This window comes from Lepus europaeus, chromosome 1 (genome assembly GCF_033115175.1).
Source record: "Lepus europaeus isolate LE1 chromosome 1, mLepTim1.pri, whole genome shotgun sequence".
NCBI lineage: Eukaryota > Metazoa > Chordata > Mammalia > Lagomorpha > Leporidae > Lepus > Lepus europaeus.
This window is the reverse complement of record NC_084827.1, coordinates 114360745-114384891: the sequence shown is the minus strand read 5'-3', so window position 1 is coordinate 114384891 and position 24147 is coordinate 114360745. Positions and strand designations below refer to the sequence as shown.

The 24147-nt window shown below is 40.0% G+C and overlaps 1 protein-coding gene across 2 annotated transcripts in view; it reads right to left on the bottom strand.

The window, feature by feature from the left end:
* Positions 1-442: 442 nt before the first annotated feature.
* Positions 443-24147, bottom strand: part of DCAF17 (DDB1 and CUL4 associated factor 17) — a 49720-nt gene continuing 26015 nt past the window's right edge. Inside the window, exons 9-14 of one of the 2 annotated variants that reach the window (XM_062200385.1) lie at positions 16168-16310; positions 11592-11701; positions 5068-5152; positions 3961-4044; positions 1881-2036; positions 443-1042 (exon numbers count right to left, since the gene is read on the bottom strand). In XM_062200385.1, coding sequence (XP_062056369.1) covers positions 902-1042; positions 1881-2036; positions 3961-4044; positions 5068-5152; positions 11592-11701; positions 16168-16310 — 719 coding nt within the window. In that variant the 3' untranslated portion in view covers positions 443-901. Of the gene's footprint in view, positions 1043-1880; positions 2037-3960; positions 4045-5067; positions 5153-7511; positions 7733-11591; positions 11702-16167; positions 16311-24147 lie in introns of those variants that run through there. The other variant, XR_009866746.1, reaches the window with a different exon arrangement.

Genomic DNA, 24147 nt, shown 5'->3' with positions numbered 1-24147 from the left:
CTAACAAAGAAGAAAAATACTCATGTCCTAATTAAGAGAGTCAAAACCTTTCTCTGGCTAACGAGGCAGTTCCCAAGGTAGGAAGAACTTTTTCTGGAACTTTTATCTACTCTTCTACAGAGAACAGAGTTGGTTCAGGCTGGTGTACCTTTATCTTATTGCATAGGTACAAAAATATTGCCTAAACAAAATCGGAAGACCCACTAAACAAACAGAATGGTGATGTGAGAACAATATCCTTACATATGCCAAGAGCTAAACAGGCTATGTATCAGAAAAAATTTCACCAAAGGTTTTCTTGGAATCTTTTACAATATAAAAGAAACACAAATGTTCAATAAAAACACCAAACCAAGAGAATAAAACTATGGAGGAAAAGATAATTTGGGAACTGGAAGTAACTCACAATACTATATACAAATATAAAACAAATACACATATGTAAGATTTAAAAAAGTTTATGACACATTATACATCTCATTTCTCATCCTTAAGCAAAGTTTGGTACAAATAATAAAGAATTCCTTTCTGTATCTCTTGTATCTTTATTTTTGTCTTTCCAAGCCTTGCCAATCAAAATTCCATACTATCCCTTCAATACCTCCCCATCAATGACCCTCCCCTCAACAACAGGGTTTCAGTTTTTTTCTCTCTAATGCTTTTTTGTATTATCAGCTACCTAAATCCTCCATAAAGCTAGTCTTCTTGGAATAACAGTCCAAAAAAACCACAACTTTTCATAAAATGAAGTTCTCACTGAGTTTAATCATCTGAATTCAATACAAGACCTTTCCCAGAAAATACTGGAGAATGTGCCATGTAGATAATAAAATGGAATACTCCATGCAACTGTTGGGGTGTTTGGCTAGAAGTCTGATAAGTTACAACTCTCTCCCTCCTTTTAACAACTTCTGATTATGGTTTCTTCTTCTTCCTCCGTGTCACATACCATCTGGTATACATAGCAGCTGAAGACTCTGTTGGGTTTCTGTTCAATGTGCAGCACCAAGTCTCTGTCAAAGTAGACTTCATGGCTATATGTCTGTAAGAAAAACACAGTCATAGGAAATTTCCTTTTCATATAACCTATTCACCGTGTGTCTCTAGAATGTTGCAGCACCTAAGACAGGGATACACAAAAATATACCTAGAGGGAACACAGCTGTTAGAAATGGGTTTATTTTTCATTATTTGCAGGAATGCAGATTACTAATGAAAGGAGCATTGTACAAAATGTAGAGAATGAAAAAAACTTAGGACTCAGGAGTCTGAACATCCAGCTTCTACTGTCAACTCTGCTATTACCTAACTTATGTGACTGTGTGTAAGCTGCTAAACTTACTTTCAGGTTCCCCACTGATCAAACAAGGTCTGAGTAAGATAACATCTACTGTTTCTTATAACTGAATATTCTGTAATAGTCAGAAGAGCAGATGCATGTTTCCAAGAGTGCCTGGAAGCCCGACATACTATTTTTTTTCAAAGGAATGTATTAATATATTAGATTCTCAGCGTTCCCCTTCTCCCCCATACTTAGATATGGTCTCTATTAAATAGTTGCCAGAGTTCATGACATTACATTTCCTTTTTAATGTTCCTAAGCTTATAATTGGGAGAAAAATCAAAGACTAGGGTAAAGAGAAATACCATGGCTCAAGAAAACACAAACTTTTATCTTTAAGGCCACTGGTAGAAGGCATCCCTTAGTGCCAACAGGAAGAAGGCTAAGAAACACTCATTTTGTCCTGTATATAGGACAATAGCCACTCTCATGTGGTCATTGGCACAGATGAGCCTTGACTGACATGAGCACAATGCTCCAATAAATAGTACCTATAAAGAAAACTCTTGCAACTCCGTATTCTGTGGATTCTACTTACCACATCCCATGACTCTACTAGTGGAATACTTTTAAGTAAAGTTCCATATTCATTACAGTGAAAATCCAGGTGAGCTTTTCCTTCAGCATCTATCTGAGTAACAGCTACCACAGAAAGCAAATCCAATTCATCTTCATAATCCACAATCTTGAAAGTCTTGGGGACAGATACATAAGACAACGGCAAAGAAAAGCAAAATCCAGTTATTCAGTTAGGTTTAACCCTACAGGAATAGTTTAGCCATTCTATTACTGACACAAATTTGGGAGAATGAATGGGTAGAAGAAAAAGTGGAAATGTGTCTCTAGTTATCTCCTGCTAAAATTGTCATTCCTAGATTTTTCAAGAGCTAAGCTGTGTCCTATAAATTTTGACAACACCATCAAGTCTATGTAGATCTCAGCCAAAATGTAACTGAAATTCTCTACAATGACAGCATACCAGGACTTCTCCATATCCAAAATAAGTAGTCAACTGCTGTCTATGGCGTATTCTTCAGTTCCCAGTCAGGACTAAATATATGAAACTCAGTTCTGAAACCTGAAGGCTGCTTACTGAGCTTGAAAGTCTCAAACCAGAAAAAAATATTCAGTAAGAATTGATAGCCCTTCATATACTATTAATGACTTTATTTGTCATCCTTTTGGTTTTTAAAACAAAGGTTTTTGGTCCCCTAAAGAAAACAAAATGCTGTTTATACTTGACGGAAAATATTAGGAACTGAAATCCAACCCACAGAACAAACTCGGGTTAGCAGTGGCAAAGCAAGAAAAACACCAAAGGCGGAAAACCTAGGATTCCAACAGTGTCACAGGAAAAGCAGATCCTAGTGTCCAGACACACCCAGGGATGAACAATAGGAGGCACATCTCTGCTGAGTGCCTGGCACTGACCTTAAAAACAGACATACTGAGTTTCTCTTCTTGCTTCACACAAATCCTTTACTTATGTTTGGCCAAACTACCCTTTAATCCATTTGTATTTTCTGTCTTCACCATCTTATGACAGAAATTTACATAGATTTGTTACTAGTAGTTCCCTTTTTTACTTTTTTGCCTTAAACTTATCGGGGTCAAACTTCAAAAGGTGATTTCTTGCCTAGGTGTCAGTGATTTTAAGGCTTTCAGTCAGAACCCCTTTGAACTTTTCCTTTGCAAGCTAAAAGAGTTTGTTTGCTAATCTCATGATATAACATCTCTCTTTTTGCTACCACCTCTCACTTTAATTATTCATGACATGTTTGGGCAATTTTAGTATATCTTTCTTGAAGACAGTTTTATACATAGGGGAGGGAGTTTTCTGCTTTGTTTTCAGTAGGTCTCTATGGCCCAAAAGAATATTTTTTTTTGTTGTTTTTATAAGCAGTCACATAGTAGGCCACTTCTAACCTATCTAAAAAGATTTTTTAGAACTGTCCTTAGAAACTTACTGGAATGTTTCTACCTAGAAGTAGTCACACAAATAATATAGTTACATGGTTTAAATGGATTTAGTGTTTATGCAATGGCTGCATCTTTGAAGCATGGTCATTGTCACTTGACTTCATAAGTATTTCCAACACTCTTTAAAGGAAAGGGATAAAAATGTATTAGCTCAGTGACTGGCAATGCCAATGTGAAGACAAGGCTGAACTGACTGACCATATCCTCATACTTTCCTCCTCTAGCCCAAGAATATTCACAAGCAGATCATATTTAATAGTAAAAAATAAGGCAAAAGTTATAAAATTATCAGTCAATAGAATTCTAACAAGAGAATGGCCCTGAAAATGCACACATCAAGATAAAAAACTAGTAAATTAATTGCATCTTCAAATTATTTTGGCCCTTTTAACCTTTCTGTAAAATCTTACAAATAACTGTAAAACACTGAGAGAAAAATGGGTTATACTGGTTTAAATAGCACATTATTATTATTATTATTAATGGATTGTTATTATTAATAATAATAATCCCACCCATTTAGCCTACAAGGAATCCCTCACCCCTGACTACGACCTCATAGCCTGGGAAACATTAATTTGAGAGCCACAGGGCAAGTGCACACTGGTTTGGTTTGTAATCTCCGGATAAAGTAGTACCTCTTGTTCTGGGTCATCATCCAGAAGGGTAAAATTTTTCTTTACCACCCGTCCAGATGCCGTAACAGTGAATAAGTTTTCATTCTATCATGTAGAGAGAAATACAAAGACGTGAGAAGCTCTATGATACGCAAAAACAAAATTTTATTGACAAATTTGGTAAAATTAAACAACCCTTCTCGTATCTACAATTCTTTCCTCAACTAAGAAATTTCTGGTACTGAAGTTAGTGAAAAACACTTTCACTATAGTAAAATTTTCAATGGGTAAAATACCAGAACAGATAAAAATAAATTAGGTATAAGATAATAGACTCATTGCCTCATTTGCCCTTTCTGACATCTGCTTTGTAAATGACAGCAAATGATAAGTGAATCTGCTTTTAGAAATTTTCCTTTCCAACATTTTCTTCATTTATAAACTGAAGCAAAAGTTTCATGGAGTTAAAAGTATCGCATTTTTAAAATTTTTATTTTTTAAAGATTTATCTATTAATTCAAAAGGCAGAATTACAGAGAGAGGGAGAGACACACAGAGAGATCTTCCATCCACTCATTCACTCCTCAAATGGCCACAGTGGCTGAGGCAGGGACAGGACAAAGCTAGGAGCTTCATCTGGATTTCTCACATGGGTGGCAGGCCATCTTCTGTGTTCTCAAGCACATTAGCAGAGAAGTGAATCAGAAGTGGAGCATCTGGGACTCAAACTGGCACTCATATGAGATGCTGGTATTGCAAGCAGTGCTTAACCCACTGTACCACAACATAACTCCCAAGTATGGCATTTTCAAACACTTCTATATACTTCAATGAAGCCCAAGTCTGCACAATTAATTATACCCCCAGAATTGATAATTCCCTAATAAAATCTCAGAAACACAGAAAGGGAACAGAAATAAGCAAAAGAAAAACTTAATACAATCGACTCTCTTCAGATCCCATAATCACATGAGCTAAGACTGGTTACCCTGTAGGCAAAATGAACAACACTCTTATAGTGCTGTGCTATTGTTTTCAGCCACACTCAAAGGCAAACACATTTGCATGTGATATCCTCATACAGAAATAAAATAACATACAAAAGATTTTAAAGTATTCCTTACTTACTTTGTTCTCTCTATTGGCAAGTATGACAAAATCTTCAGACACCTGATGCTGAGAATCATTTTCTATTTCATTTAGCTTTAAAACTCTGAAAAGGGAAAAAGAATTCTAAGAACTGAAGACCTCGAAACAACATCAAAGTGCCAAAATTGAACTACTGCAATGAAATCCACAAGAAACGGCAGTAATAACACTGAGTTAGTTCTCAATTATTGGTCAATGTTCAGAAACGTCTTTAAATTCAGAGATTTTGTTAAACAGAAAAATGTAGGCCCAGTGCCAAGTTCTCCTAAACTAGGTAATAAAACTGTTTGCTCATACTTAAATCATCTTCCAAATTGGCTTAATGAAAATTACTCTGAAGAACCTCACCTCTGCCATCCTGCAACAGTTCTATTTTAATGTTTCTGCTTTAATAATGGCTTTACAGTAGCTATCTGCATTTCTACTTCTGAACAATACTGAGAGCTAACTATAGGACAGAATGGAGTTTTCACAAAGGAGTAACATTTATTTATAAATATTTGAAGGGCAGAGCAACAGAAAGAGAGGCAGACACAAAGAGAGATCTTCCATCTGCTGGTTCACTCCAACCACCAGGTCTGGGCCAGGCCAAAGCCAGGATCCAGGAACTCTATCCGGGTCTCCCACAGAGGTGACAGGGGCTCAGGTACTTGGGCCATCATCTGCTGCCTTCCCAGGCACATAAGCAGGAAGCTGATAGGAAGCGGAACAGCCAGAACTTGAACTCACTAGCTGGCACTCTGATAGAGGATGCCAGTGTGGCAAGCTGTGGCTTAACTCAATGTAACACAATGCTGGCTCCAAAACAGAGTAATATTTAAAAACTACAACCAGGGTGGTCATCTAGCCTGGTGGTTAAGATACCCAATATCAGAGTGCATGGGTTTGATAACTGGCTCCAGCTTTGGGCTAATGCAGGCCCTGGGAGGTGACAATGATTGCTCAGGTAATGTAATTATAGTAGCAACACTGAGTTAGCTGGGTTTCTGCTTCCTTCATGGGACTCTTGAATTGAGTTCCCAGCTCCTGGCTCTTGCCCCAGTCTAACCCCAGCAGTTGCAGGCAGTCAGAGAGTGAACCCACAGATGTGAGCTCTATTACTGTCTCTCTGCTTCTCAAATAAAGAACTAACCCTGCAAATGACAATATTTTTTTCCTCAGGATTTAGGTTTTCTGAGAATAAATATCCTCACGGATTAAGCTCAGTAAGCAAGAGAAAATAAAATAATTTACGGATCACCCACACAAATCTGTTCTTACCATGAACAAGCTTCAAAAGCACAATGTTCTCAAAGCTCAGTTTCAAATGCTGGCAAAGAGAACAGCAGGCAGAAGTAGCTACTGTGGCCAGGGACGGCTGGAGGCCTTTCAGTTAGCAAAGGCTAAGAAATCAGATAATTATTAGTATTCATTTAAAAATTATATTTATTAAGAGTGAGAGCAAGAGAGAGAGAGTGAGCTCTTAGCTGGTTCATTTCCCAAATGCCTGGGGCTGGGCTGGGGTCAGATCTAGGAGCCAGGAAATTAATCCAGGTTTCTACCTAATTACCCGAGTTATCACCACTGCGGCCTGGGGCCTGTGCTGGCAGAAAGCCGGAGTCAGGAGCTGCACCCACATACAGAACCTAGCACTCCAATATACGACAGGAGCATCTTAACCAGTCTTTTTTTAAAGATTTATTCATTTATTTGAGAGCCAGAGTTAGAGAGGGAGAGACAGGGAAAGAGGTCCTCTCCATCCACCGGTTCACTTGCCAAATGGCCACAACAGTCAGAGCTGGACAGATCTGAAGCTAGGAGATTCCTCTGGGTCTCCCATGTGGGTGCAGGTGCCCAAATACCACCACTGCCTCCCAGGCCACCAGCAGAGAGCTGGCTTGGAAGAGGAGCAACTGGGACATGAACTAGCACGATGCGCTGGCTGCAGCGGCCATTGGAGGGTGAACCAAAGGCAAAAAGGAAGACCTTTCTCTCTCTCACTATCCACTCTGCCTGTCCAAAAAAAAAAAAAAGTTAACAAAGGGACACACACTTATTTTCTTAAACTAATATGGTTGGTAACAAGCATTTTAAAAAGGCAGTGGTAACAAACAATAAAAGTAGGTCGGCGCCGTGGCTCAACAGGCTAATCCTCCACCTTGTGGTGCCGGCACACCGGGTTCTAGTCTTCCAAGCCAGCTCTCTGCTATGGCCCGGGAAGGCAGTGGAGGATGGCCCAGGTCCTTGGGCCCTGCACCTGCATGGGAGACCAGGAGAAGCACCTGGCTCCTGCCTTCGGATCAGCGTGAACCAAAGGCAAAAAGGAAGACCTTTCTCTCTGTCTCTCTCTCTCTCACTATCCACTCTGCCTGTCAAAAAAAAAAAAAAGTAACAAACAATAAAAGTAAAGTTTACTGAAGCCAAACCAGTTTAAAATGGCTTACCGAGGCCAGGGTTGTAGTGCAGTGGGTTAAGCTGCTGCCTGTGATGCTGGCATCCCACACTGGAGCACCGATTTGAGTCCTGGTTGCTTAATTTTCCATCCAGCTTTCCACTAATGCAGACGGTCTGTTTGGGTCTTTGCCACTGATGGAGTTCCTGGCTCCTGCCTTTGCTGTTGTGGCTATCTGGGGAGTGAACCAGTGGATGGAAGTTCTCTTTCCCTCTGCACTTCAAATACATGCATACATCTTTTTAAAAAAGTTTTTATAGCCGGCGCCGTGGCTCAACAGGCTAATCCTCCGCCTTGCGGCGCCGGCACACCGGGTTCTAGTCCCGGTCGGGGCACCGATCCTGTCCCGGTTGCCCCTCTTCCAGGCCAGCTCTCTGCTGTGGCCAGGGAGTGCAGTGGAGGATGGCCCAAGTCCTTGGGCCCTGCACCCCAGGGGAGACCAGAAGCACCTGGCTCCTGCCATCGGATCAGCGCGGTGCGCCGGCCGCAGCGCGCTACCGCGGCGGCCATTGGAGGGTGAACCAGCGGCAAAAAGGAAGACCTTTCTCTCTGTCTCTCTCTCTCTCACTGTCCACTCTGCCTGTCAAAAAAAAAAAAAAAAAAAAAGTTTTTATAAAGCTAATAATCTTATTTCATTCAATTTCTTAAAGATTTATTTTATTTATTTGAAAGAGTTACAGAGAGGTAAAAGAGAAATACAGAGAGAGAGGTCTTCCATCTGCTGGTTCACTCCCCAAATGGCTGCAATAGCTGGAGCTGAGCCAATCCGAAGTCAGGAGCCAGGAACCTCTTATGGTTCTCTCACGTGGGTGCAAGGGCCCAAGGACTTGAGCCATCTCCTACTGCTTTCCCAGGTCATAGCAGAGAGCTGGATCAGAAGTGGAACAGCTGGGATTTGAACTGGTACCCAGATGGGATGCTGGCGCTTCAGGCCAGGGTGTTAACCCCCTGAGCCACAGTGCTGGCCCCTCGTTTAATCTTTTTATACTCCTCATAACAGATTCAGAGAGTTGGACTGATTATCATGAAGCATAAAGAATAGTAAGGACTCAGAGTACTAGTAATGTTTTGTTCTTAATTTTGGGTGTTATGAGCATGATCAGAAAACCAAAAACTCATTTATTTGTACAGTTACATGTACCTCTTGGTATGTATACTGTATTTCAATAAAATGTTAAAAAAAATAAAGAAGGCAGATATGGCCCTTCTTATTTAACAAATACTTACAAACATCTACTCTGCCAAGCACTGTGCTCAGTGCTGTGGTTACAGGAGTCAGCAAAACTAAATCCTTACCCATCATTATGAAGAATTAATTAAAATTGTTTTAAGTGCTACAAAGGAAGATTACACAATGGGTGCAATGAGTAACTCCATCAAGGTGTATCAGGGGAGGTTTCTGTGGCAGAGTGACATTTGAGCTGGGCCATAAACTCGGAATAGGAATTAGAACAATAGGAAGGGAAACAGACCACAGTGGGAAGAAGGTCCATGTTATGTTGGCCTTTATCCTAAGAGTATTCACAAGAGATAAAAAGGCTAAGACAGTAGAATTCACTTGCTTAGACGTTTGCATTAAAAAAAAAAAATCATTCTAGTTGCAGGGAGAACAGACTGTAAGAACCTTGGAAGTAGGCTTTAACATCAGTAGGCAGGGGCTGGCACCATGGAGTAGCATGTTAAGCCACAGTTTGAATTGCTAACATTCCGATATGGGCGCCAGTTCGAGACCTGATTGTTCCATTTCTGATCCAGCTCTCTTGATTATGGCCTGGGAAAGCAGCGGAAGATGATCCAAGTCCTTGGGTCCCTGCACTGAGGTGGAGACCCAGAAGAAGATCCTGAGATCCTGGCTCCTGGCTTTGGTCTGGCTCAGCCCTGGCAGTTAGGGCCATTTGGGGAGTGAACCAGCAGATGGAAGACCTCTCTCTCTCGCTCCTTACTCTTTAACTCTTTTGAATAAATAAATCTTATATATATATATATATGTGTGTGTGTGTGTGTGTGTATATATATATATATGTATGTATGTATGTTTGGGGAATAGAGGACAGTGATCTGATCAATGACAGTAGCCAAGGGTGAAAACAGCCAGATTTAAGAAATATGTAGTAGTAAATCAAACTGGGTTGACAGGATATATGATATGTATATGTGTACAAGAAAGAAAGAGAAAGCATGTGAGTGTTTCAAAGTACGTATACAGATGAAAGATAAGTTGGTAAGGCAGCAAGAGTGATTCCAGGGCAGGCATTTGACATGGCAGTTAAGACCCTGCTTGGGACACTTTTGCGTCCCATACCAGAGCGCCTGGTTTCACGGCCTGTCTCTAACTCTTGAGTACAGTTTCCTGTTAATGTGCACCCTGGGAAACGGCTCAACTAGTTGGGTCTCAGTCACCCACATGCGAGATGGGAGATCCAGACTGAGTTCCCAGGTACTGGCTTTGGCCCTGCCCAACCCTGGTTTTTGTGGGCATCTGAGGAATAAACTAGCAGATGAGTGATCTCTGAATCGCTACCTATTAACAAATAAAATAAAAAAAAAATAAAAAAGAATGATTCTGGATTTCTGGAATGAGCTTAGATGAGAGGTCTGGGCTAGTGTATAAATTCTGGAGTTTTGGTATACAAATAATCCCCGGAGCCAAGGGAATAAACAGAATCATGCAGAAAGAAAATGAGGAGTGAGAAGAGAAGGCCTAAGTCCTAAGAACATGCAACTGAAGTCTGGGTGGAGGGAGTACGTGAAAGTTTTCTGAAAAAGGCACACGAGGGAGGAAAATATTCAAACACAAAGTCAGGGAAAACAAATGAAGAGCATTTCAAGGATGGAGAAGTCAACTTGTAGACATGCGCATCTTGAACAAAATAAAACAGTCACCTATTCACTACCTTCCTGACTTTCAGAACAAAGACAAATCATCTTTTTCTTTTTAAAATATTTGTTTGTTTTTTAAAGATTTATTCATTTATCCAAAAGGCAGAGTTACAGAGAGGCAGAGACAGAAGAGAGAGAGAGAGAGAGAGAGAGAGAGAGAGAGAGAGAGAAAGAGAAAGAGAGAAAAAGAGAGAGAGAGAGAATCTTCCATCTGCTGGTTCACTCCCCAGATGGTTGCAACGGCTGGGGCTGAGCTGAGCCAGGAGCTTCTTCCAACGCAGGTGCAGTGGCCCAAGGACTCAAGCCATCTTCTACTGCCTTCCCAGACCACAGGAGAGAACTGGATCAGAAGTGGAGCAGCCGGGACTTGAACTGGTGCCCATATAGGATGCTGGCACTGCAGGCGGTGGCTTTACCCGCTATGCCACAGCACTGGCCCCAAGATTTATTTATTTAAAGGCAGAGTGACAGAGAGAGAGAGACAGAGAAATATCTTCTATCTGCTGGTTCACTCCACTAATGCTCACAATCACTGAGGCTGGGCCAGGGCACTCTGATCTGGGACCTGCTGGGCCACAACACTGGCCTCATCTTGTTTCTTATTAATTTTAGATAATTAATTAGGACCTGATGAAGAAATGCCAATCTTTAATTCCTTCACATATCATCCATCAAAAAAACCTACTGAAATGTAATTTATTTAATTTTTAATTTTTTAAAAATTTATTTAAAAGGCAGAGAGCAAGATCATCCATCCATGGGTTCACTCCTCAAATGCCTGTAACAGCAGGGGCTGGGCAGGCCAAAGCCGAGGGCCAAGATCTCAATTTGGGTCTCTCATGTGAGTGGCAGGGAACCAACTACTTGAGCCATTGTCATTGCTTCCCAGGTATGCACTAGCAGAAAGCTGGAATCAGGAATGAAGCCAGTACTTGAATATAAGCACTCTGACATGGGAAGGAGGTACCCCAAGTGGCATCTTAACTAATAAGCACCTACCCCTAAAATATTTACAAAAATGATGAGCTAAAAGAATAATGTTCAGTGTTTTAGATGTCAGTTTCTAAGGAAGTATTTTACAACAAGCTGATTATTTCTATATTGGCCCAACAGTTAGATATGCAAAATAAAGATGCCAATAAATGCTACCCTGAGCTACTTTTAACTTTAAAGTGATAATGAAATTACTCACTTGACTTGATTTGGGCCAACATGTATTATTCTACCAGAAGCATCAGGATGGAAATAGATCCAGTCAGATTCTAGAGAACAACATTCCATTTCTTGGATTCCATTTTTGGCCTGTAGTTGAAAAAAATATTGAAGACAAGGATTATGAGAAAAATCAAATACTTTTTAAAACAGATCACTGGTGATATATCAGTAAGTCAAAGGCTCATGGAAGAGAAACTATTAACCAGTTGAATTGGGATATACAGGTGGGTTCAATCAGGACACTCAGAATTGAGAAATCTGGAACGTTTGAATTGAGAAATTTCATAGATTTACTCTGTATCTTATGTCATACCTGCCAAATTATAACAATGTAAGTTATCACAGCTCAAGTACTTTGTGTCAGAGGCTGCATTAGATGTGTTATGGTCATTATTTCATTTGGTCTTAACACTCAAATCAGGTATCAACTCTATTTTATGGATGAGAAAACTGACATACTAAGAGAATAAATCATTTGTCCAATATTTTGAACCTACTAAGCCTACCAAACAGTAGCTCTGACTCCAAAGTCCATGGATTTTCTGGTATGTAACCCTGTCGTGATTATGTTTGTGTAGCACCCTACAGCTTCTTGCTTTCACCTCTAACGTGTTAACCAACCATGTGTATGTTGGTTAACACACACCTAAACACACAACCAAATCTGAAGCCTCAGGTCATATAATCTTCTTGGCTAAGTCAAATATTAAATTCTCATGTCTGAAGAAATGTTCTAATGCTGCTTAACATTTAAGGGAAGAAGAGAGATTTATTTCACTGTAGTATATTTAGATATTAAAGAAAAAAACCTTTATGTAATCACATGTGCACACAAATGTTCTACCTAATGCACAGAAACACTGGGAACTAATATCAGCATGAATACATTAACTTCACAGGCTTTATTCAAGTCATTTGATTTCTTCAGTGTAAAATGAAATGATACTTACATCTTTCCTATTAAGTATCATAAAAGTTTTGAAATATCAGAGTTGATTAATTTTGTCAGCATAGACTCTCAAGGCTACTATGTTCTAGGTATCACATTAGGTATTTGTATTGGACACGAATTAAATGTATTTCTTGCTATCAAGAAACATACGGTTTAGAGGGGAGGCAAAACATAAAAAGAATATATATACTAAGGCAGTGTAGAAAACAAAGTAATTGAGCCCGTGAAGAATATTATCAAGCAACCAATCCAGGTGAGCAGAAGATGAAAAGCTTAAATTGAGCCTTAAAGAATAAGCAGAAAATAATGACATAGCAAAATCAAAAGCACAGAAGTGTTAATCCATATAGCACCTATGTACATAAATGTGAGTAGAAACCAAAATTAACTTGAGAAGTATGGTGTCCAGCCATGAGACTGGAGAGGCAAGCTGGGTCTGTATCATGAATAGTTTAGAACTCGAGTAGCTGGGACTCAAGTCTGCCCATGTGAGATGTCGGTGTTGCAGGCAGCTGTTTTACATACTACAAAACAGCACTGTCACTTATCATGAATACTTCATATGCTATAATTTTATAATGTTGGAATTTAATACATTTTATGCATCAAACTGGTATATGGGCTTCAATTTTTTATGCATTTTTACAAGTATCCCAATTATTTCTAATAGGAATGGTGGTGTTATTACATTTTACTATAAGAAAATTAATGTCATTAAACATCTTAGTCATAAACCATTAAAATTAATGTGTCTTTGATTATAATAGCTCCAGATGCTCCTTTGTTTAATATAAAACACATTCATAAATAAGCTATTCTCTTTATTATACTATTTAAAAATCACACACATACGTATACACACACACACACATATACACACAAATTTTGAGGCAATGACACTGCAATAAAACCGCTAACAGGAGGCTAGCACTGTGGCATACTAGGCTGGGTCTCTACCCACAGCGCTGGCTCATGTCTCAGCTGCTCCTCTTCTAATCCAGCTCTCTGCTTGTGGCCTGGGAAAGCAGCAAAGGATGGCCCAGGTCCTTGGGCCCCTGCACCCATGTGGGAGACCAAGAAGCTGCTCCTGGCTCCTGGCTTCAGATTGGCTCAGCTTTGGTCGCTATGGCCATTTGGGGAGTGAACCAGTTGATGGAAGACCGTTCTCTTTGTCTCCCCCTCTATCTGTAACACTGCCTCTTGAATAAATAAATTCTTTTAAAAAAAATCCAACAGATTAAACACTTCCCCTGGATTAGATGATTATGTATGAATTATGTTGAAACAGATTCGACTGTTATAATCAATTATTATAGAAAGGGAGGACATGATAAGCAAGTTTGATATAGACGTTGAAGGCTATTATTTCTATCTACCCAGCTATATAAGAAATAATAAATAACAGTTTTTATGTGAGAAGAACACACGCTAAATGTCCAGAATGTGCCCTGTGCAGGTTGCAGAGTCCGACTAGATGCCCAGGTTAAGTGAAAAAAGAAATGTAGGGGGCCGGTCTGTGGCTTAGCTGATGAAGCTGCTGCCTGAAGTGCCAGCGTCCCATATGGGCACCGGTTCGAGTCTCAGCTGTTCCACTTCCAATCCAGCTCTTCATTATGACCTGGGAAAGCAGTACAAGATGGCCCAAGTCCTTGGGCCCCTGTACCCACGTGGGAGGCAGGGAATAAGCTCCTGGCTCGGCTCAGCTCTGGCCATTGCAGCCACTTGGTGAGTGAACCAGTGGGTGGAAGACTTCTTTCTCCATCTCTGCTTCTCTGTAACTCTGCCAAATAAATATTAAAAAAAAAAAAAAAAAAAAAAAAAAAAAAAAAAAAAGAAAGGGAGGAAGGGAGATAGCTGACAGATCCTGATGGCTGAAAGATGTTCTGGCTGGGAGATAAACAACCAATCGAAGACTTGTCATGGTTGGATGAAATAGTACTGAACAAGTTCTCTGTAACTGGGCTGGGCCGAATGGGAGTTGCCACTTTTGGTACATAAATGAGAAAACAGAAGGAACAATGCCACAACAAAAGAAAACCAGAAGACATTACTACACTGTCCCCAGTGGTCATGACATCAAGGAAAATACATACATGGACTCAAGACTATGCTAACTTTCAATATGGTGAAAAGTGATCTGTGATTCAAAAGCCACTGGAGCCAACAATGACTGATTGGGAAAGGGCCTGATATAGATGGCTGTCAAATAAGCTAAAGCTACCTCAAAAAAAAATAAGTTCATCTAATATATCAAGAAATTCCATAAATAAATTAAAATGAATGAGCAATACAAAGAAAATGGAACCCTCTTCTTGGACTCGTTTTTGCTCTTATCTCAACCACTGTATTTAATACATTGCATCTTCTTTACGTCTATTTTCTTTAGTAAGTCAGCAACTTGAGGGGAGGGCTCCCAACCATATCTGGCACACAACAGGCTCTCAGATGTTTATTAGATGACAAATTGAAGCCTGAATAATTTTTCTGGAAAACGAAAAGCTTCAGTGTGTCTAGAATCCGATTGGTTCTGCTCCATAAGGCAAATAGCAACAATCACATACAAATAGACAAGACACTCTACCACCAATTTCAGAGGCAGCCTGAACATAGTCCATCATAGTCCATCAACTACTCCCACCAAGGAGCTTGAGAGATGTTTTTTGTGGGAATGCTTGTTAGGAGACTGGCCAAGAAAAAAATAAAATAAAAAAATGTTAGTGCCTTGAGAGTTTTCAAAGTCCATGATTTTAAATTCTGGGTGATAGATTTGAATGTCTGTTATAGTCTCTGTACTCTTCTGTCATTTTTTAAAAAAGATTTTATTTATTGATTTGAGAGGTAGAATTACAGACAGAGATAGAGAGGGAGAGATAGAGAAAGGTCTTCCATCTGCTGGTTCATCTCCCAAATGGCTGCAATAGCTACAGCTGAGGTTCTTCTGGGTCTCCCACATGGGTACAGGGCCCAAGCACTTGGGCCATCTTCCACTGCTTCTCCCAGACCATAAGCAGAGAGCTGGATTGGAAGAGGAGCAGCAGGGAAACGAACTGGCACCCATATGGGATTCTGGTGCTACAGGTGGAAGTTTAGTCTACTATGCCACAGTGCCTGTTCCATGTACTTTAAATTCTTAATTAAGTCAAATGAATAATAAAGTAAATCTTAGGCATGTAGAGTCACTAGGTAAAGAATTAGTAATTCTGATACAAATTTTTTTTTCTTGTCTGACAGGCAGAGTGGACAATGAGAGAGAGAGAGACAGAGAGGAAGGTCTTCCTTTTGCCGTTGGTTCACCCTCCAATGGCTGCTGCGGCCAGCGCATCGCGCTGATCTGAAGCCAGGAGCCAGGTGCTTCTCCTGATCTCCCATGCGGGTGCAGGGCCCAAGGACTTGGGCCATCCTCCACTGCCTTCCCGGGCCACAGCAGAGAGCTGGCCTGGAAGAGGGGCAACCGGGACAGAATTGGCGCCCTGACCGGGACTAGAACCAGGTGTACCAGCGCCGCAGGCAGAGGATTAGCCTATTGAGCCACAGCGCCGGCCATTGATACAAATTTTTGATACAAATTTATTAGTAAAAAGTCTGATCACTCATGATTTACCAATGATTTGTCTTTTAGAGCACAAATATGGAAAACTCCTTTCTGTTTCTTCTTGTTAGGTGTGATGATGTAGTGCCAAGGATGGCCTCCAATCTGAAAAGCATTCTCCAGGGATGACACTTCAAAGAGCAGTGGTGGTGAGTCTGTAAAATGGCAAAAGGAATTTATTAGTTTCTCAGTTCTGATGGCCTCAGACTATTCATGAACTATTCAGCCTTTCTTTGCATGCATCATTTATGAATTTCCATCAACAAAAAATGACTATGTTCGAGGAAATGTAATACAATTAGGAAAGAGATCTATTGCTAAGAAAAGAGAAAGCTAACAGGAAACAAATATTGGGCTATGAGTCAACTTTTAAGACATGTTTGCAAGGTAAGAATTTATGGCCTGCAAGTGAGCAGAGATAAATGGTAGGCTGAAGGTGCTTATGATGACAAAAATGACAAAAGTATATTTAATAAAAGCAGCTTCCATTTACTGAGCATCTGCTCTGTACAAACTCTGAGACAGATACTATGTCCAACTCTCATAACAATTCTACAAGGAAATTAGGTTTAACAACTTCAAGTTTAAGATCTTCCATCCTAAACTAACATGTATATTTAGTAAACTTTACAAGATCTGCCTTGCTTAAGATTCCCAGTTGAGCAGTGATATTAGTCATAATGAATGTAACCACTTAAGAATGGGCCTGGAAGCTTTATTATAGGGAGCCCATTCAACTTGTATTATCATCAGACAAGTTAACTTTATGGTGGTTCAGACATATCCAGTTATTCTCTTTTGGACTACACCATAAAAGAAATTTCTTTTGATGCTTTTTAGTCTTATTCTTTAATCACAATTTTAATTATAGCATAACAGATGGATAAATGGAAGGTATTATTGCAGCTTTAGAAGATCAAAACCCCTTCTGGGCAGTCCTTGGGAAACTACAGGGTCTATCAGGGTAGGCAGGTAATCTATGATTCCTATATTTATTCCTCTAACTTGAGATAAATTTACGTTTATGGCTATTAGGAAAGGAGCCTGTGTGAGAGAGATCATTCACGTAAGAACCATATGTTAGACACAGCCCTGTGTGCTTTACTGGGCCTCTTCAAAAGTACAATTCACTACTTAGAATACACATGAGAAAAGAAATAACAAAAAGCAGTTCAGAAACTACAGTCTTAAGGAAAAAGGAGATCATAGGTATAAATATATATTTAAAATGATTTTTAACCTATTATGAAAATGTAACAGTAGTAAGAAAAACAGGAACACCCAAACAGAAAATTATAAAGGAAATACAAATATCAGACATGACAATATTCATACAGTGGCTACCAAATGAGTGGATGAAGAAGGTAAGAATTATAAGAAGAGAAAAAAAATGAGTTTGAAGTTAGGGTTAAAATATAATTAGGTATGGTCTAGAGAATATAAAATAGGAATTCAAAATAGAAAAAATAGTCAGTGGAAAAAGATGTATTTAAAAAGAAGTACTTTTCCCAACAGTTGCTAAAAATGGTTCAGGAGTAGCAGCAAGTCTGCACACCATAATTCTGAGGGGTCATACTAACCTTCCTAATCCCTAATGCTATTCTCAATTCAAAATGCCTAAATGTTTTCAGAGAGTGGCTGAATCCATGCCTAGTGGTGAAAAAGTTTTAGGATAGGTCTAGATCATCTTTTTGGTACTACAAAAAGATATTTACAGGATTGTCAGAGAGTGTGGTTAAGAGACAGCCAGTAACTCATGCTGGCTACTTGGGAAAAAAGGGCATTAAAAAAAAAAAAAAAACCAGCATGGTATGGGTATAAAAACAAACTCAAAAGACCAATGGAACTGAATGCACATCCCAGAAACAAATCCACATATCTACTATCAACTGATGGATGACAAAGTTGCCGAAAATATACAATGGAAAAAGGAAAGTCTCTCAATAAATGGTGCTGGAAAAACAGGATATCCATATGCAGAAGACTGCAACTGTATCCCTTACCCCCACCATTTACAAAAATCAACTCAAAATGGATCAAAGATCTAAATATAAGACCTCAAACTATGAAACAATTAGAAGAAAACAAAGGGAAAACACTTCCTTGTTGCACAGGCAACAAAAGCAAAACTAGACAAATAGAATTATATCAAACCAAGAAGCTTCTGCACAGCAAAGACACAATCAACAGAATGAAGAAACAATCAGTAGAACGAGGGAAGAATATTTGCATACAATTCATCAAAGGATTCATATCCACTATATATAGAACTGAAATTCAGGGGCCAGCGCTGTGGTGTAGTGGGCTAAGCCTCTGCCTGCGGCATTGGCATCCCATATAGGCGCTGGTTTGTGTCCCAGCTGCTCCTCCCCCCCACCCCCCTTTTTTGCTCCTCTTCCAATCCAGCTTTCTCAATGGCCTGGGAAAGCAGTAGAAGACGGCCCAAGTGCTTGGGTCCTTGCACCCATGTGGGAAACCTGGAAGAAGCTCCTGGATCCTGGCTTTGGATTGGCTCAGCTCCAGCCATTGCCACATTTGGGGAGTGAACCAGCAGATCAAAGACCTTTCTCTCTGTCTCTACCACTAAGCAAATTCTCTCTCTCTCAAATAAATAAATAAAATCTTAAAAAAAAAAAAGAACTCAAATTCAACAACAAAAAATCCAATGAAAACATGGGCAAAGGATCTGAATAGATACTCTGAAAAGAAGAAATACAAATGGCCAATAAATATATGAAAAAATATTGAATATTACTAGTCATCAAGGAAATGCAAAGTAAAACCACAATGAGATATCACATTCCAGTAAGAATGGCTATTATCAAAAAAATAAAAAACATCAAATGCTGTGGGCTGATGTTGTGATGTGGCGGGTAAAGCCGCTGCCTGCAATGGTGTATCCCCTGGTTTGTGTCCCGGTTGCTCCACTTCCATTCCAGCTCCCTGCTGGTGGCCTGGGAAAAGCAGCAGAAGATAGTCTAAGTGTCTGAGCCCCTGCTACCCATGTGTGAGACCCAGATGAAGTTCCTGGCTCCTGGCTTCAGCCTGGCCCAGTCCTGGTCATCGCGGTCTGGGGAGTGAACCAGCAGATGGAAGACCTCTCTGTCTCTCCCTCTCTCTTAACTCTTTCAAACAAACAAACAAACAAAAAAAAAAAACCTTCTCTTCTTAAGAAGCTCTTCTCAAATCTTCATCCCAGGGAGTTCTTTGGTTTACTCTTGCAGTCTCCAAGGGGTAGGCCCAGATCTGCTATTCAGACTAACCCCAAAGAAAGAAGAACACAGAAAGAAGTCCTAGAGACATGCTACCAAAAAAGAAAAAAAAAATCAAGTGCTGGTGATGATGTGGAGAAATGGACACCCTTATACACTGTGCGTGGAATGCAAATTAGTAAAGCCATTATGGAGAACAACATGGAAGTTCCTCAAAAAACTAAAATTACATCTACAATGTTCCACTTCTATCCCTTTTCTGGTATCTATACAAAGGAAATGAAATCAGCATATGAAAGGAATACCTGCACTCCCAAGTTCACTGCAGCATTAGTCACAATAGGCAAGATACGTAATACACCTATATGTTGATTAATGGATAAATGCTTAAAGAAAATGTGGTCCATATACACAGAACAGAGTATTACCCAACTGTTAAAAAAACTGAAATTCTGACATTTGCAGCAAAATGTGAAAAAAGCCAGACACAGAAAGACAAATGCCCCATGTTCTATGGCATATGTAGAAATTAAAAGTTGGTAAGAACTTAGAATAGCAATTACTAAACGATGGGAAGAGTGGGAAAGGATATAAAAGGAGGCTGCATAACAGGCACCAAAACATAGTCAGATGGAAGTAATAAGTTCTGGAGTTCCACAGCATAGTGATATCACTGGAATTCACAACAGTATATTATATACTACATAAAGAATTGGAACACAGGGTCTAGAAGGCTCTAAACATAAAGAAAATTCCGAGGCCAGCATTTTGGCTTAACGAGTTATGCTGTCACCTGTGATGCCAGCATCCCATATGGGCACTGGTTCACGTCCTGGCTGCTCCACTTTTGATCCAGCTCCCTGCTAATACACCTGGGAAAGCAGCATAAGTCCTTGAATCCCTGTACCTATGTGGGAGACCTAGATGAAACTTCTGGATCCTGGCTTTGGCCTGGCCCAGCCTTGGTGGTTGTAGTCATCTGGGGAGTGAACAAGCAGGTGGAAGACCTTTCTCTATATTTCAACCTCTCTCTAAGAAACTCTGACTTTCAAATAAATAAAATAAATCTTGAAAAACAAAAGGCTAATTGCCTGATTTGTTCATCTGACACTTATACATGTTCTGAAATATTTCACCATATTTCATAAAAATGGGTATTACATGCTAATCAAAAATTTTTTAAAACATAAAAAATTAGGAAACAAAAAAGAAAATACTACAATTATTCAGAATACTTTGAATCTAAAAGTTCAAACAATAATACTTCAAAAGAGAGTTCAACACAAAGTAAATGTTGGCTGGTGCCGTGGCTTAACAGGCTAATCCTCCGCCTTGCGGCGCTGGCACACCGGGTTCTAGTCCCGGTTGGGGCACCGGATTCTGTCCCGGTTGCCCCTCTTACAGGCCAGCTCTCTGCTATGGCCTGGGAAGGCAGTGGAGGATGGCCCAAGTGCTTGGGCCCTGCACCCGCATGGGAGACCAGGAGAAGCACCTGGCTCCCGGCTTCGGATCAGCGCGATGCACCGGCCGCAGCGGCCATTGGAGGGTGAACCAACGGCAAAAAGGAAGACCTTTCTCTCTGTCTCTCTCTCTCTCTCACTATCTACTCTGCCTGTCAAAAAAAAAAAAAAAAAAAAAAGACTGTTGTATTGTTTTAGGGTCATAGTAAGAAATGATTCTTTTTTTTTTTTTTTTTTTTTTGACAGGCAGAGTGGACAGTGAGAGACAGAGAAAAAGGTCTTCCTTTTGCCGTTGGTTCACCCTCCAATGGCCGCCGCGGTAGCGCGCTGCGGCCGGCGCACCGCGCTGATCCGATGGCAGGAGCCAGGTGCTTCTCCTGGTCTCCCATGGGGTGCAGGGCCCAAGGACTTGGGCCATCCTCCACTGTACTCCCTGGCCACAGCAGAGAGCTGGCCTGGAAGAGGGGCAACCGGGACAGGATCGGTGCCCCGACCGGGACTAGAACCCGGTGTGCCGGCGCCGCAAGGCGGAGGATTAGCCTAGTGAGCCGCGGCGCCAGCCAGAAATGATTCTTAAAATAATCTTTAAATATAGCATAGAATTATCCTTATATATTCCTTTTACTAAACAAATGATTGTTAAAAATATGTAGATACATGTTAAGTAAAGATACAGGGAACAGAAGAGAGTACATACCAAACATGGTGTAAGAAAGAAGGCAATAAAGTATACATACATGCTTATTTTTACAAAAAGAAATAACAGAAGGATAAACCAGAAACTGAAAATGAGGGGGGGCAGATGTGAGATGAGTGGTGGGAAGTAGCAGGATGGAAGGGCTAGGCTTAGAAACAAAATTTCTCAGGGTGTATCTTTTTATATAGTTTTGACCTTTCAATTACATTCACATTTTACAACTCCAAGAATAAAATCAAATGGGAAACAGCAAACCTAAAGATTGAAAAGAAATGGAAACAAGTCAACCTAATTATATCAAATTGATAACCTAATCCTATAGAAAAATGATTTCAAATTAGTTCTGAACACATTATTCTCTGTGTATACCAAGTGTATACTAAGAAGAAAAGGAACAGCAGAGAAACCTTAATCTTCACCCCATACTTTACTTTTGGCAGTAACACTAATAGCACCATTTTAAGACTATTAGATATAAATTGTAGGATAAGCAATGAAGAAATCTGGGATGAAGCATAAAATCAAGAAAGAATGGTTAAAGTTGCAAATATTAAAATGAAAAAATGAATTGCTCTCATGTTTTTCCAGTTCTGTTTACTGAAAGGGTTAAGATTAAGGACATCCAATCACAATGAATTAACTAGATTTGGTCTCTGTGGTGTGTTGAATTGTGTCTCCCCAAAGAAATGTTAAAGTCCTGACTCCCAGTGTGTGTGAATGACTTTGTTAATAAGGCCTCTGTAAATATGTATAATCAAGTTAAGGTCACACTGGATAAGAGTGGGGCCGAAATTCAATGACTGGTATCATAAGTAGAGAGAGAGAGAGAGCCGTGAAGACACAGAGGGAGGAAGGCCATGAGATGAGATAGGCAGAAATGCAGTTATTCTGCCACACGCCAAGGACTGCCAGCAACTACGAGACACCAGAGAGGCAAGCAAGAATTCTTTCCTAGACCCTTCAGAAAGAAGCGGGCTCTGCCAACACCTTGATTTTGGGCTTGGAAATTGATGTTATTTAAAGCTACCCGGTATGCAGTATCACAGCAACCCCAGGAAACTGATCGGCTCAAATGATGTTCTCTTCTGAAGTGGGTCCTTGTCAGCTCTAGCAAGCAAAGCAAAAGGTAAACTTAGGACATGTCAATGCTCCAGAGAGCAAGGAAATTCTTCAAGACTTGAGACTATGTCAAAATGGAGTTCTTGTTGGCAAAATATGGGATAACTTGAGCACCATTCATGACTATAACTATGTAATAACACTAGACAAATATTAATGTCTATTGTTTTTATATAGTTTGTCTCTATTGGAAGTGACTAGTAGACCAAGCCCGTGTTCTGAATACTAATTAAACGAAAGGAATAAGCATCTACCTTGACATTTTGGAAGACTTGCAGTTCATTCCCATTTGATCTATTAAAATTTTTTATTTATAGAAAAAAAATGCCAGCTTTAAGGAGATGAAGAAATGATAGAACTTTTAAAACTGCCATTCTGCAACTCACAGTAACATAACTGATTCAGGCAAGGATCATTAATGGTTACAAATATGTCTATACTATTTATAATCACAGAAAATTAGAAACAGCTTAAATGTCTAAAGTAGGGAATTGGTTAAATAAATTATAATTCATAAAATGACACGTCAGTCAAGTTCTTAACACCTCAAGGATATGCTCATGCGTACACATAAGAACCACTTTTTGGCATAGGTACTATAAGCATTAACACTTAAAAAGCATCAGGGGGCCTGGCACTGTGGCATAGCAGGTAAAGTCGCCGCCTGCAGTGCTGGCATCCCATATGGGTGCTGGTTTGAAGTCCCAGCTGTGCTATTTCTGATCCAGCTCTCAACTATGGTCTGGAAAAGCAGCAGAAGATGGCCCAAGTCCTTGGATCCCTGCATCCACATGGGAGACCTGGCAGAAGCTTCTGGCTTCTGATCAGCCTAGCTCTGGCCATTGTGGCTATCTGGGGAGTGAACCAGAGGATGGAAGATCTTGCTCTCTCTGTAACTCTGCTTTTAAAATAAATAAAAATTTTTTTTGAAAAAAAGTATCAGAACTGTATAATAAAAACTAAACCTTCCTTTCACCTGTATCTCCTCAAAGATGACGATCACCTATCAGGCTTCTTAATGTCTTGCTATATATTACAAGCAAATCCAAATGCCTATGAGTACATACATATAACTATATGAGCATAAAAACACAAATGAGGCCATTTATAGACAGTTTGCACCCACATTTTCTCCCACTTAATAATAATACACCTTGGGAATTTTTCTATACCAGTGCAAAAAAAAATTCCTCCTTTTTTTTTTTTTTTTTAAAGTGTTATATTTGGAAGGTGGAGCTACAGAGAGGCAGAGGCAGAAAGAGAGAGGTCTTCATCCACTGGTTCACTCCCCAGATGGCCCCACAATGGCCGGAACTGGGCCGATCTGAAGCCAGGAGCCTGGAGCTTCTTCCAGGTATCACACACAAGTACAGGGGCTTTACCTGCTACCATCACAGCGCCAGCCCTCCCATTTCTTTTTAAGTTAATAATTCATGATACAGTCATGTAATGATAGCCTACTAGTCGTACCAATTCCCAATAACTGATATTTTGCTATTAGAAA